The sequence below is a fragment of the Hevea brasiliensis genome, chromosome 10 (genome assembly GCF_030052815.1).
Source record: "Hevea brasiliensis isolate MT/VB/25A 57/8 chromosome 10, ASM3005281v1, whole genome shotgun sequence".
Classification (NCBI taxonomy): Eukaryota; Viridiplantae; Streptophyta; class Magnoliopsida; order Malpighiales; family Euphorbiaceae; genus Hevea; species Hevea brasiliensis.
The window spans coordinates 92,591,146-92,606,071 of record NC_079502.1 but is presented as its reverse complement, the minus strand read 5'-3'; the positions used below and the strand labels follow the sequence as shown (position 1 = coordinate 92,606,071).

Genomic DNA, 14,926 nt, shown 5'->3' with positions numbered 1-14,926 from the left:
TGATGAATCGAAGATACATCGAAACTCGCAATCTTCCTAAGCATAGATAAGATCTGTTTTCACACTTCCCGATCATTTTCCTTCCTGACAAACCTTTTCTTTTTCTTCGTCTTCTATTTGTATTCATTAATGCTAGTTATATAAGCTGAAAAGCTCCCTTCTTCTTGATCTAAATAACTCTCGAGCTCTACAAAATCAATAACTATCTAAAACCCATTAATATGAATTCCGCTACTACAGAAGCTAGTCAGCGAATTGCAAGAATCGCTGCCCACCTCAATCCTCCCAATTTCCAGGTCCTTCACCAACAATAAGAATTTGACAGTTATCCCTCATTTGTTTGGTGATTTCTTGACTGGTTTTTGTCATCTGATTTGTTTGTTTTTTTGGGTCTTTAACGAAATAGATGGAGGAGAGTTGTGGTCTGAACCGGGCCAATTGCCGGGCGAAAGGAGGGGCTGCCGGGTTCAAGGTAGCTATATTGGGAGCTGCAGGAGGAATAGGGCAGCCTTTGGCATTGTTGATGAAGATGAATCCATTGGTTTCTGTTCTTCATTTGTATGATGTGGTCAATACTCCTGGTGTTACTGCTGATATTAGCCATATGGACACTGGTGCTGTGGTGAGATGTCTCCTTATTTATTTTATTTTTTTTGTACTACTCTTCAACTGTGGATCCTCCTGCTAAAGAAAACAAAAACTAAAATTATGCTTTGTGTTTTTCTTTGTATTGATTTATAATGCTTGAATTGGCTTAGTTGTGGTTGCAAATTGTATAGCTTGAACAAAAATTTAAGGTCGATTATTTTAATGATCAATCTTGGTTTCAAACTTGTGGAGAGCTGGAAAAAGTATATTGCACTTGATTAATTTTAACAATTTTAATTAAACAATATTTTATTGAATTTTCTGTTGTATTTTGATTGTAAAATGGACATGAGTTGGGTATAAATGAATTTTTAACATATATAATGGATATTAACATGCATTATAAAGGGAACAGTGTTATTGTTTACTGTTTAGATAAAAAATTATATTAAAGTTGATTGTTTTTGCTCAATTGGTTAAGCTAATAAGCAATCTTGACTGTTTGAGGTCATTTGAAATTTAACAAACCAAACTTGAGCAATTGTTTGAGCTTGATTTTAAACTTGATTTGGATTTAAATGAACCCAACTTGAACGTTCTAATGCTCAACTGAGCTTAGCTCAAATTTGGAACTAGAAAAAAACACAATATCATAAGCCATGTATGGCACCTACAATGATGTGGGTTTAGACAATAAGTTGCTGCATAAATTATGTCACAATTTACTATTCAGTAGCAAAAATTGCTGCATGTTGTAAGGGGCTTTTCCAGGTACCCTTTGTTTTTGAAACAACACTGGCATGATAAGTCTTTGGGGGTAAATGTAATGTTAATGCCTAATATCATATGTTACTGCAATTTGCCTCTAAGCTTACTAGATTGGGGATGTTATTCAGTGGTAGAAATTAATGTATCCCGACTTATGGTGGGACTCTCTCTCTCTCTCTCTCTTTTTCTCTCTCTGTGTCTAATTTTTTTTTTCCCTTCTTTAGTTATTTTTTTTATATTTTAGTCTCAGTCATTTTTAAGCCACTATGTTTGCTGACCCTTATGTCAATGAAGAAGAAGAAATTAATTTTACTAATCCTGGAATTAGAGCTGTGAAATCTTCCCTATAAATGAGAACTAACCGAATGAAAAAGGTTATGAAAAACAAAATTTCCAATCCTCAACAAATTGTAGTATTGAACCTCCAAAATTGGCCTAGGGGTTCTCTAAATTTGGCCAGTGGAACTGATGATTCACACCCCCTCCTCCAAAAACAAAATTTCAGGTACGTGGTTTCTTGGGCCAGCAGCAACTGGAGGATGCCCTTACAGGGATGGATCTTGTGATCATTCCTGCTGGCGTTCCTAGGAAACCAGGAATGACAAGAGATGATTTGTTCAACATAAACGCTGGAATAGTGAAGACCCTTTGTGAAGGGATTGCCAAGTGCTGCCCTCAAGCAATTGTCAACATTATTAGTAATCCCGTTAACTCTACTGTTCCAATTGCAGCAGAAGTTTTCAAGAAAGCTGGCACCTTTGACCCAAATCGAGTTTTAGGAGTCACAATGCTTGATGTTGTCAGAGCTAATACTTTTGTGGTAAGAACTGCCAATATTGCCTTTGGTTCATCTTCTGTGAGTGGAAACTTTGGATATTTATTTCATTGTTGATACTTAATAATAAATTGCAAATGGCTGACTATGTCTGCTGTTAAACACTGAATTATGAACATGTCATTTTTATGAAGTTATTTATGTTAGAATAACCATGCTTCAGTTGCAATGATTAATAATTGGATAATAGAGTCTTCCTGTTCGGATTTAAAGGCTTTGTTGAATTGAGTAAATAATTTGGTGGTATTTGTTTCTTCTATTTTCTATCTGTATAATTTTGTTATTGGTTGAAATCATCTTCAATAATTGACTTGCTTTGCAATAAATGAATTCTGAAAATTTTGGTATGCTCAAAGGAAGACATTTCATGGTTATTATTGTAGTGCAAAATTTGTGGATGGATAATGTAAAATATTCCAAACCGCCATTGACCTAGGTATGATTTAAATTGTTTCTTGGTTGGTTTTCCTTTTTTTTTTAATTATTTTTGTAAAATTTGCTCCTTGTTTTTTGCTAGGGTATATCCTATTATTCATTTCTATTTCTGGATTTAATGTAGGTGTTTTTTTCTTCTATGTTTTGGTTATGCCACAGGCAGAAGTTTTGGGCCTTGATCCTAGAGAGACTGATGTTCCTGTTGTTGGGGGTCATGCAGGGGTTACTATTTTACCTCTTCTATCACAGGTTTAAGAGAATTTCTATATGGAAACTTTTTTTTTTAGTTGTCTAAATTGTTTGTTCTAATTGTTATTCTTCTTTTTGTAGGTTAAACCTCCATGCTCATTCACGCAAAAAGAAATTGATTACTTGACAGATCGTATTCAAAATGGAGGAACAGAAGTTGTAGAGGTAAAAAGTTTTCAGAAACCTAATTACAACATTTTCTGCTTATAGGCTAAACTAATAAAAACTGAAATTCTACTTTCCTCGTTGGGAATGTTTTTTGGTGATACCTAAGCTAGGGATGAGCTGAACATTTGGTTTATTCAGTCTGTTTGGTTGAAATTTTAAAATAAACTTAACCAAATTAATTTTAATCACCAAAGTGAACTGAATTATCTTAAAAACCAAATAATTATAATTGAATGTATATTATTCATTTTGTTCAATTTCCAATTCTGGACTTTTTATATTGGACACTATATTTGAGCCTGCAAATAAATGGGCCTTCATAATTGCCCTTAAAATTTAGGCCATAAAATATAAAGAAAAGCTAAAAGACGATCATTGTGTTTGGTGATTTTTCACTTTGGGGCTTTGAGGGTTTTTCTTTTTTTTGAATAATCATTTTAGTACTGTGGTTTTCATATTTTGCTACTTGAGTACTCTTCTTTAGCTTATATCATTCAAATGACACTTATCCCTTGTATGGCATAAAATAATAATTATGTATCATACATGAAGCACCTACAAGTAGTATCTCATCAATGCCATGCTAGCAATTATTGTTTTCATTTTTAAAATATTAATTTATTATTTAAAAAAAAAAACATAACATGCATACTGTTTTTCTTCTAAATACATGCAAATATTGTTAATTTTCTGTTGTTTGTTTCGAACAAACCTTTTTTTTTATTGAAAAGGAATCCAATGAAGCAATAATTTGCAATCTTAAAAGTTTTGGCATAACAAAGATCATCTCCTTTTAACAGATTATCCTAGTCTTTCTCAAGTACCTAAACTGCAGATTCATGATAGACTACTGTTTTTTGAATTTATAACCAATCCTTGACCTCCAAGAAAAAGAAATACGTGCCAATGTAATCACCATATTTTTGGTATTGAAATCCATCATGATCGTGCAAAGATATCTAGAGGAGAGTAAAACAAGGTTTACAATGGAAAAGTACAGATTTGTTTGGAAAAACTGTGGTTCCTGTGCAAAATTGACAGTATAGATGAGGCAGCAAAAAAAAGAACTTAGAGAGAGAATGAAAAGAAATCACTTTTCAGATCTAGTAAAATTTGGGGAAGGAGCATATCTTATTTTGTAGATTCAATACGAGACAATAAGGAGGAAGTGTCAAGTGAGATAAAATGGAAGATTAATGGGGAGAAATGTAGAATTTAGAAGGCACAAACTTTGAAGTATGCATTTCTAAAAGTTAAACCAAACTGAATTTGCTAAAATACCAAACCAAAAAACTGAAATGCATCAATATAATATGGATTTGTAATTTGACTTAAACTGAATAATCCTTATTCGACTCAGAAAATTGATCACTGTGTTTCTTTTATTCTCTTGGGTGCCATTTATCATGTTTTTGGTGTTTCGTAGTCGTATCATTTACACCAATTATAGATATGGAATTGTAGGTGAGAGAGGTTGATGTATGCACCTCACTGGTAAACACATGGTAACATTTTTTGAGATGGATCAACGTACCTATAGCTAAAGGACGTTGCAATATAACTGAATAGGCCTTATTGGAGATACTTGATAGATCAAAGGCCATACTTTTATGGGATGAGCATGTTGTTACAACTATTGGCTCAAATTACTCTACTAATGCATTCAGTTGACTTCTGTTCATAGACGGTGCTTTTTTCTTCCCATCATGTAAATCCATTGGACTATATTTGAGTGAGCATTTTGATACATTTTGCAGGCTAAAGCCGGTTCAGGTTCTGCAACGCTATCTATGGTTAGTCACTCTCTCTCTCCCTCTCTCTCTCTCTCTCTCTATGTGTACATGTTATTTTAATTGAAATGAATGAAGTAATGTCATATGACAAGAAAATGTGTGTTAAATTGCAGGCATATGCAGCTGTTAAATTTGCAGATGCATGCCTTCGGGGCTTGAGGGGAGATGCTAGTGTTGTCCAATGCGCGTACGTGGCTTCTGCCGTATGTTATCAATTTCTGTTTGCCCAAAATCTTTTTTCTACATTTATTTATTTTGCTTTTTCGGGCAGCATATATACTGACATGTAGCCTTTATAGGTAACCGAACTTCCTTTCTTTGCAACCAAAGTTCGACTTGGCCGTGCTGGGGTTGAAGAAATTTATCCGCTTGGCCCCCTCAACGAGTATGAAAGGTTTGCAACTATTTCTTTCTAAAACTCTGTTATTTGGTTACAAATTTGGCAGGAAAAACAAGTTTCATTCCACCTGTTATTATTAATAGGGCTGGCTTGGAGAAAGCGAAGAAAGAGTTGGCAGCAAGCATTCAGAAGGGGGTTTCTTTTATCAGGAAATGATCGAGTTTATGCCAACAAGGCTTTAATGGGAGTATCTGCCCTATAGTTTCTTTATTGTATTACAACAAGTTCTGGGTTCCCTGAAATAAAAGTGCTAGTGTCTTGTTTTAGATGACAGTAAAAAGCACGCAAGTGTTTGACGAGACTCTGGTGGGGGTATCTTCGACGGGGCTCTTATGATAATTATGTAATAAATAGATAAATGCCAAGGCTAGGAATAATCCTGTTTTTGTTCATATTTTATTGATTCAAGATTGACTTCGCATTAATTGGTTATATCTTGTATTGTTTGAATTCTGAAGCTGAGAGCATTGGACAGGTGTCTCAGAATGGAATCTGTTCTGTCCACCTTGGGAAGTGTTTATGATAGCAGTGGGCAAAGCAACTGTTTAACATAGTAGGTGCCTGCAAAGACAATCATAGACTTACGAGACAAACGAAGGAATGATAGGAGTAAGAGAGCTGCGTCTGTGCAAGACAAAAAAAATCTCAAAGTCTATGCCGTGGGTTTATAACTCTATCCATTTGAACTGAGCACAGTTTCCATGCTTTCTTTTCATCTCCAATTGCTTTCTATTTCATTCTTTGCTAGTCCCCTGGCATGAACTTTGGATTCGTGCCCAGAGATTATGAAAATTATTAGGTGCTGCTCTGCCTTCAGTGCGTATGCACCTCTTCGCTTAAAGAAGGCTCTGGTTGGGAACTCCATGCCTTTAAAGGCTAAAAAGAAGAGAAAATTTTAACTACTTAAAATTTGAGCCAGCTTTAAGCTTTAGCAGGCATGTGGGTGTGGCTGAGTTCAATACTTCTAACCCATTATCTGTCAAAAAGACCCAATTCCTTCCGTGTGGGACTCTCGATTCGTCTTAAATTTGGGCGAGCCAATCCCATTCTCTAAACCTTGTAATGTGAAACCCACTAATCGAAATGCACAGGAGCCATTCATGATGGAATCAGATCAGATCTCATTTTCAATTTCTATAATTGATTGCAATGGAAACATGATTGCTTCTTTTTTCATGTGTCGTGGGTGCATGAGAAAATTGATTAAAATGTAGTTCAAGTGTTTGATTTCTCTGACTTTAATAGTAATTGATATACCACAATTGATTGAATACATGCAAAGCTAGCCACCCCATGAACAATGATGAAGATTCTAAGCCTGTGAAACATTTTACATCATTAAAGAAGCTGCCTTTTGTTTATTTAATAATTCCTTAGCCTTTAGCATTTTTCCACTTTGACCCCACAACACAAGCCAGCCCTGTGATTGTCTGTTTATGCACTAAACAAAATTCCCTTCTCAGTAACAGTATATTCTATGATTTCTTTTCCCCCATTTTTTCAACAAAAAGTACACAAAAAAGTAGATCTTACTATAAGGTAAGTGGGGAGTGGACTTAAGGTAGCTTTAATTGGATATGATGTTGGAGCCCATGTTAATTATATCTCATATTTTATGTTGAGTCTTTGTCCCTACATTTTTCTTCTCATTGCATTTGCTCTACTCTATCTTAAGTTTTACTTAGACAAGTTTTTGGCCTTTACAGCTCTTCTTTTCCCTTTCCATCTGTCCTATCACTTTCTGGTATTCAATTATCAAAAGCCACTGCTATTCTTGATCTTTACCAGAGTTCAGTGCTTTTAGCTTTCAAACCACTAGCTAATTAGCTGTTACCTTGGCCTTAAATTACAATCAAATTGAAGCAGTTTGTGATATTAATTAAGCATGGAAAAATGATAGCTTGAACCCACAAAGTGTGAATGACTTTATGAGAAAGAATGTGTATCAGAAACCCAGTCCAACCTTAAAATCCAAGTATCAAGTTTACAGAGACTAGCAGGTTATAAAGAAATCTCAAAGTTAAAAGAATTCTTGTTAATAGTCCACCTCCACATAAGCCTGTAAGAAATGATCCAAAGGAAAGAGATTAGACTCCAATACTATGTTATAAATTTACATGTAGGCTTGAGTAACATTTCACTAATTTCTAAAATAAAGGAGTAATTTTTCACTAAAATATTTTTTTTTCTTCCTCCCTCATATGCAAAAGAATGAATCACAAATGATGGAGAAAAATATAAATCCAAGAAAGGATTGTTCAAAAAATTTACTTTTTATTTTAAGTTGGATAAGATTATTATCATTAGATTAATTTGATAGAATTTTATTAATGATATAGTCTTGCCATCAAGTGTAGATCACATAAAAACTAGTTGAGTAAATGTTTATAGAGGTTTGATAATAATGAATTTTATTAAAAATAAAATAAAATAAAATCGAGTGATACAACTTAAAATTTAAAATAAATTCAATAATAATTGATAAAATTAAGTCATTGGTTATATAAGAGAGTAAATTGGCATTAGCTTCAGAGCTAACAAAGTACTCAAATTAATACAGCAAAATTATTGTATGCTTCTGAATATATATATATATATATAATAAAAAAATAATTTATAATTTTAAATAAAATTTATTATAATTTTATATAATATGATATTTATAAATTGATAGCTAGATAAAGCTCTAATCTCTACGTTCACAATTCACAATTTACCAAACCTTAGTCTAAGTTTTTTTTTTTTTAATAATAATAATAATTTTCGCAATAAAATTAAATTATTTTTTTTAAGATTTGACAAATTAATAGTGATATATATGATTGAAATTAATTCATTGAGTGGCTTTGCTTCATCTCTTTCTCTAAAAACTTCTTTTTCTTTTTCTTTTTTTTTTCTTTTGATTTCCCTTTTTAATGAAAGGTGAGTGTTTTTCTAGGAAATATTTTTTTTTAATAACTCTCAAATTCATATTTATTTAAAATTAATTTTGAATATATATCATCACATTTATCATTGTTGATATATTTTAAGTGAATAATCTTAAGCTATTCTTATTAATAGATCTTGAATTTTTATATTTCTCCCTTTTAGAGGAGTTATTATGTGTTTTTTATTATTCTTTTTTTAAAAAAGAATATTTTATAAGATGCATATCTTTTGTTCGATAAAATATTAAAATTTAGAAGTTATCTAATGAGATTTATAAAAGAATTACCAGTCGAAAACTTATAGCGTGTAGCTCGTTTACGGGTCAATCTACATGCTTTATCAATAATATCAAATCTTTTAAATTTTTTATATTATTTTTTATATGAGAGATTAGTTTCATATATACAAAAGTAAAATATATTGATTTACTTTTATAAAAAAACATAATTGTCAGAGTTCTTTTTATATTATAAAATAGATATTTAGTTACTAAATTATCAACCAATAAAAAAATAATATTTGAGTGTATAGTAATATATTAATTAATAAAATTTGAATTATAATATCTATTTTTAATATAAATGATCATATCTTATATTTAAAATGTAGAGAAGATATGAAATTAAAACATATAGACTAGGGCTTCTGAATGAAAATATATAATTTAGGACTGACACATAATCAATCTGTTTAATCTAAAATATATAATGAAATTTATTTATTAAATATATATAATATACTGTGATTAAATTATATAATTTTTATATGATAGTTTTTTTTAGTTATCAATATACAATATTCTCCAACTGATATACAGATAAAACTTAAATTGTATTAAAATTATATTAGAAATGAAATAAAGGCATAAGAAAAAATTTTTAAAATATAATGATCATGGATAATGATAAAATTTATGTGAATCTCATTATAATTAATAATTAAAGTCTATACATAACGTTTTATTTAAATTTTTAATTTTTAAAATATTATTATAATTTTAAATTATTATTTTTTAAGAAATTAATCTAAAAAATATATATTTTTAATGAAAATAGTAATCAGGTGAAATTTATCTTTAGATTAAAAAAAAATCATGTGAAATTCTCCGATACGTCCTTTTCTACTACAACTCTGACCAACTCATATCCTACAATTGCATGTGAGTCACGTGCAGTGCATATGGGAAAACTTCACTCTTCACGTAAATGATGGGGTATGGGATCCTTTTGCTCTCCCCAAAAGGAATCCACCAGCAACATGGGCTATGCACGTTGAACATCCAAGTTAGGAGCGGCGGCTGGCGGATTCAAGCTGCCAGAAGCCGAAGAGTCCTCACTCTCTACTCTCAGCAGCAGCACCTATAAAAAATAAGATGATTTTAACCTACAGTCCCCAAATTGCATAGTATAGTTTGTTCATGTTATAATAATCACGCAATTCTAAGATGCATAAACAATTTTAAGACGTATAATCACACAATATAAAATAAATCTCATAATTATATAGTATAAAATAAAAAAGAAAAATAATATAAAATTTAGCATGATTCGATCACAAAATTTATATTCATAGATAATAAAAAAAAAATTTTAGTATAATTATAATAAAAAAATAAAATATAATTATTCAGAATTCTCAATTCCAATGTATTTTTCAAATATCTCACTCTATCATAAAGAATAAATATTATAATATTTTTTTATTATATTCCAATCGAGTCACAAAGTAAAATTTTTGAATTGAATCATAATTTAAATCTATAAAAATATATTTAAAATTCAGACCATATAAAAATAATAGTTCATTATCAACGTTGACTAGAATTGACTTAATTATTAGTAGGTTAATTGGCCTAATTGTTCAGTCAAGTCATTTTAGTTTTTAAATTATATTTTAATTTCACTTAATTAACATTAGAACAGCAGAACACTCATTAAATAACAGTGACTCTGCTCCTCTCTTCCCTTCATCTTTTACTACGCTGAGGTACAAATTGTCAAATTAGACTTGTGAGCAGAGAGTCTAGCAGGCACTAGTATTTATACAATGATGATAAAGACAAGTTTAATTATAAGAAAATACCGCCCACCCCCTTCATTTTTCCTGCCCATGTCCCCCATACTGTACATAAAAACTTGCAAACCTTAATACCAAGTTAGAGCAAACCTTCCCAAAAGATTAAAAAAAGGGGGAAAAATAAGAAAACAAAAAGGAAAAATAGCAAAAGATGGAAACTAACACAATTCATGGAATATAGAGAACAAACAATGCCCTCCCTTTCAAAAACACTTCAAATGCTAAGAAGATCAGGTGGCGGTGATTGAGGCGGCGGTGGCTGTTGATGGTCTTTTTGGTCTTTAGTTGTTGCAATTGGAGAGTCTAGATTAGTAGCTGATTGAGCTGAGGAGTCTATAATTGTTGAGTCTCCTTGTTTTGAGCTTGGTGGCTTAGGAATCTCTGTTAGAATCTGCACAACTTCTCGCATTGTTGGGCGTTCTATGGCCTGTTCTTCCACACAGAGGATTGCAACATAGAATACATGCATCACCTCATGGAGGGGAACCGATGGGAGTCTTGGGTCCAGGACTTTCAGAACTCCTTCCTTGTTTGAGTCGGTCATTTTTCGAACCCATTGAACTATATCCACACCGTCCCCAAATTCCCCTACTGGTTTTCTTCCAGTAACCAGTTCTAAGAGAACTACACCAAAGCTGTACACATCGCTCTTCTCATCCACCTTAAGCGTGTAGGCATATTCTGCAACACGGTAAAATACGGTGGATTAATCAAAAGCCATATATATATATATATATGAAATTTGAAGAAATACACATGATTTTGGTCATGTCAAACAAGCTACACATCGACTTCATGAAATTTTCTTGAGTGATTGTTAAGGGTCAAAATGGAAAAGACAAGGGTTAACAGTACAAGAAAAAAAAGTAAATTGATTTGTGTACTTTCAAAGCTTCCTACTGCTTGATTATAAATGCGAAACTTGAGAAACTGACCAAAAGCTAAAACCAACTGCTTCAAAAGACTGATTAAGATTTAATAGCACATGTCATGTTTATAGAATCCCAGAGGTTGAATTAGGCAGAAGAACTGTAAAAACTTTGATCCACATAAATGCGCCGTCTGTGTTCTGTGTACCTTAATGATCAAGGACTCAGACTTCATCAAGGGAATTCAAGATGTTATGGCATAATAAAAGTCTTCGGAAAAGAAAAAAAAAATGAAATGCGTACATCTTAGACACACAAAAGTGAGTACGAACATTAATGAAATGAATCCCAAGAAGCAGCAATCATTACCTGGTGCGATGTATCCATAAGAACCAGCAATTGCAGACATACACTCTGAGGTGCCTGAGTCTTGCAAGAACTTAGCAAGGCCAAAGTCCGCAACATGAGCTTCAAAATTGGAGTCAAGAAGGATGTTGTTTGATTTCACATCACGATGAACAATCAATGGTGAACAATCATGATGAAGATAGCAAAGGCCTTTTGCAGCTTCAATAGCAATCTTATGCCTTGTATCCCAATGCAAATGGCCTCCTTTCTTGCCATGAAGAACTTCACCTAAGCTCCCATTAGGCATGTACTCATAGACAAGAAGATTAGTCTCATGGTTAGAACAGAAACCCAATAATCTAACAATGTGTCTGTGCCGAATCCTTCCCAAAGTCTGTATCTCAGCATTGAATCCATGATCATGAGAAGACCCTCGGCTCATAGCTGGTAGCCTTTTAACAGCAACTTGATCACCATTTGGCATAACACCCTTGTAAACAATCCCTGCACCACCTTTCCCTATGATATTATCCTCTTTCAAGCAATCAAGAATATCATCAACAGCGAAGTCCAAGCGCTGAAATGCAGTCAATTTCCAAGCGCGAGACTCACTAGCCTTCTTCAACGATCTTGCTTTAATTATTGCTGCAACTGCAAACGCAATAGAGCAAACAAGCAAGCTAATAACAAGCAAGAGCTTCAGAGAAGCAGAGAGTGGCCCCTTAACATGTGCTTGGTGGGTTCCATTTGCATCCCCATCTTTGCAAGGACCCAAATAAGGACCACAAAGATCAGGATTACCCAAAAACGAAGTGTAATTAAAATAACTAAACTGACCGGTGCCAGGAACCAAACCAGTAAGATTGTTGTAGGAAAAATCAACAGAGGTTAAGCTCTGCATAGTGGCTATTGATGCGGGAATGTTACCAACAAGATGATTTCTTGACACATTCAGGTAGTTCAGTATCCTCATACCTGTGATCTCAGTCGGAATAGCACCCGAGAGCTCGTTTCGACTGAGATCAACAAATGTTAGTAGCTTGCATTGGCTAATCTCAGGCGCAATGGGTCCCGAAAACTTGTTAGAGCTGAAATCCATCTTTGAAAGTTGTTGTAATTTTCCAATCTCGGGTGGGATTGGACCAGAGAACTTGTTCCCGTCAAGAAGCAGCTTTTGGACACCAGAGAATTTGCCAATGCTTGGAGGCAACGACCCAGACAGCTTATTGTTTGAGAGACTAATCTGGCCAAGATTCACCGCTATTTTATCAGTCGCTGGAAACTCTCCAGTGAGAAGATTGTCTTGCAGCTCAACTTGGGACAACTCCGGCAACCCAAAAAGCCCCTTTGGAATCGAACCATTGAGAAAATTATCCCCCATCCGAATTCGATTTAAAGACTGGCATTGCCCAAGCGATTCCGGGATCGGTCCAAACAAGAAGTTGCTTAGTGTAATCAAAGTTTGTAACCGATTACCGGAACACAAATCAGGAGGAAGATTTCCGGTGAGTTTGTTTGAAGAGAGATCTAAAAGCACAAGATTCCCATTTTTACCCAAACCCCGTGGAATGCTCCCGGTGAAGTTATTTTCCCACAACTGCAACACCTCCAGCAGTGGCAAATCGCCGATGAACTCCGGAATCGCTCCGTAGAGCTTATTTCGGAAAAGATTCAACAGCGTCAAGTTCTTGATCTCGGCGAATGAACTTGGAATCTCCCCGGTAAACACATTGTTGGACAAATCCATGGATTTCAGGCTCTTCAAAGTGCCGAGCTCCTCCGTTAACGGCCCAGACAGCCCGTTCACTTGAAGGAACAGAGTGTCCAGCTTCTGCAACTTCCCTATCTCCTTTGGTATCTCGCCCGATAACATGCAATTTGCAGCGTCAAACCGGACTAACTCGGACAAGTTTCCGATCTCGGGTGGTAAACCGCCTTCGTAGCTATTATAGTATCCAATGTAAAGCTCCTTTAAATTGGTTAGATTACCAATCTCAGGTGGAATACGACCCACCAATTCGTTACCGGAGATTGCTAGATATTCGAGAAACTCCCATTTCCCATACTCGGGTGGTATTATCCCGAAGAAGTAGTTTCCACCCAGATGCAGGTGACGGAGATTGGGCATGTCGGTGACGGCCAAGGGCAAGTCACCGGTCATATTATTGTTATACAAGTCAAGAACCTGTAGATTTTTGAGCTGAGATAGTTGAGGGGGAAAGGTGCCATTGAAGACATTGTTAGAAAGGTTAAGGAAGCGAAGCCCAGAAATGACTGAGAGCCGAGGAGGGATAGGACCGGAGAGCTGGTTGGCGGCGAGGATGAGGTTTTGGAGGTAACGAAGGTGGGCGATATCAGGTGAGAGAGTACCAGAGAGGTTAAGACTGGAGAGGTCAAGGGAGGTGACATGACGGCCAGTGGAGTCACAGGCAATACCAGGCCAAGAGCAGAGAGAGTTGGTAGAGTTCCAAGAAGCAAGCGCAGATTGAGGGTCACCAATGGCGGATTTGACAGAGAGAAGAGCCTGGTATTCAGACATGACACGAGCAAAGGAAGCACAGATTTGGAGGTGAAGGAGGAGGAAGAGAAGAAGGAGAAGCTTCATTTTTGGTAGCTTTCTTGAAAAATTTTCAGGGACTAGGAGAGAATGAGAGTAGCGCAGGAGCAGAAGGAGAGGGTTTAGATTTAAATATTTGTTTTGTAGTGATTTAATCAAACTTCATAATTGCCAAAAAGGTTCATTTATTTTGGTTTTGGATTGTCATTGTTCGTTAAATACAGAAATATGAGATTTCAGAGCTCATACTCATTTTGATTGAGAAATTGCCAATTTTTGTCTCTCTTTTTCTCTGTGTGGACTCATTGGTTCTGTGCTTGATTGCTTGTACTTATGATAGTTCGGTTTCGCCTGTGGCCAATTTATTTGATAAATTTACTGCAATACCAGCCACAAACTTATGCTTTTATTTATCCATTAATATTTTTTTTATTTAAATTTAATTAATCATAGATTTATTAAATAAAAAAAAATAAAATATATATATAATAAGATTTAATATTGATCGTTGAATCTAAATAAAGGCTTATTAGGCAATCAAAGATGAAAAATGACCATTTGAATTGGGCGATTGGCTTGTCAAACTAATAGGTTGAAGTTTGCTTTGCCCTTTATATATATATATATATAAATTAGCTTCAAATGATAGCAAGATATTATTTTTATTTTATTTTATTTTTTTAAAATTATAGAGTTAGGCATGCTTAGTATTGAAGAGTTTATAATTGAGGAGATAAAAGACAATGATTGAAGAGGATCAATAATGGTTCATAAATTAGGTTTGCTCCAAACCAAAGGGAAAACATAAATACTATATGAATACAAGATTCTTGTATTGGCATTAAATGCTTTTTGCACTTCTCACTACTCTTATTGTTATAAATATTTTGTTCTTTACTTGCATGTGTT

General features: G+C 34.1%; 2 protein-coding genes across 3 annotated transcripts; one reads left to right on the top strand and one right to left on the bottom strand.

Annotated features, from left to right (window-relative positions):
- LOC110652548 (malate dehydrogenase, glyoxysomal) lies at positions 1-5,661 on the top strand. 2 transcript variants are annotated; one of them, XR_009151798.1, is made up of 9 exons: positions 1-296; positions 407-622; positions 1,862-2,176; positions 2,786-2,875; positions 2,957-3,040; positions 4,801-4,836; positions 4,950-5,023; positions 5,136-5,230; positions 5,320-5,361. XR_009151798.1 is itself a non-coding variant. In XM_021808154.2 (9 exons), the coding sequence occupies exons 1-9, from the start codon at positions 222-224 to the stop codon at positions 5,390-5,392; spliced, it is 1,074 nt and encodes a 357-aa protein (XP_021663846.2). In that variant the 5' UTR covers positions 4-221; the 3' UTR covers positions 5,393-5,661. The 2 variants fall into 2 exon arrangements, 1 of the variants encoding a protein (XP_021663846.2); XM_021808154.2 differs by having other exon boundaries at positions 4-296; positions 4,950-5,039; positions 5,320-5,661.
- A 4,513-nt stretch (positions 5,662-10,174) lies between these two features.
- On the bottom strand, positions 10,175-14,347 carry LOC110640853 (leucine-rich repeat receptor-like serine/threonine-protein kinase BAM1). The gene is made up of 2 exons (XM_058154399.1): positions 11,482-14,347; positions 10,175-10,924 (listed from the first exon to the last, which is right to left on the bottom strand). Exons 1-2 carry the CDS (start codon positions 14,063-14,065, stop codon positions 10,458-10,460), a joined length of 3,051 nt encoding a protein of 1,016 aa, XP_058010382.1. The 5' UTR covers positions 14,066-14,347; the 3' UTR covers positions 10,175-10,457.
- Between the last annotated feature and the right edge of the window lie 579 nt (positions 14,348-14,926).

Excerpts from the sequence above, each read along its gene's own strand:
- LOC110652548 (XM_021808154.2), top strand. The coding sequence starts at position 222 with ATGAATTCCGCTACTACAGAAGCTAGTCAGCGAATTGCAAGAATCGCT. Across the intron at positions 4,837-4,949 it reads GTTCTGCAACGCTATCTATG|GCATATGCAGCTGTTAAATT; the intron begins GTTAGTCACTCT and ends GTTAAATTGCAG. Across the intron at positions 5,040-5,135 it reads GCGCGTACGTGGCTTCTGCC|GTAACCGAACTTCCTTTCTT; the intron begins GTATGTTATCAA and ends TAGCCTTTATAG.
- LOC110640853 (XM_058154399.1), bottom strand. The coding sequence starts at position 14,065 with ATGAAGCTTCTCCTTCTTCTCTTCCTCCTCCTTCACCTCCAAATCTGT. Across the intron at positions 10,925-11,481 it reads TTATGGATACATCGCACCAG|AATATGCCTACACGCTTAAG; the intron begins GTAATGATTGCT and ends ACCGTGTTGCAG.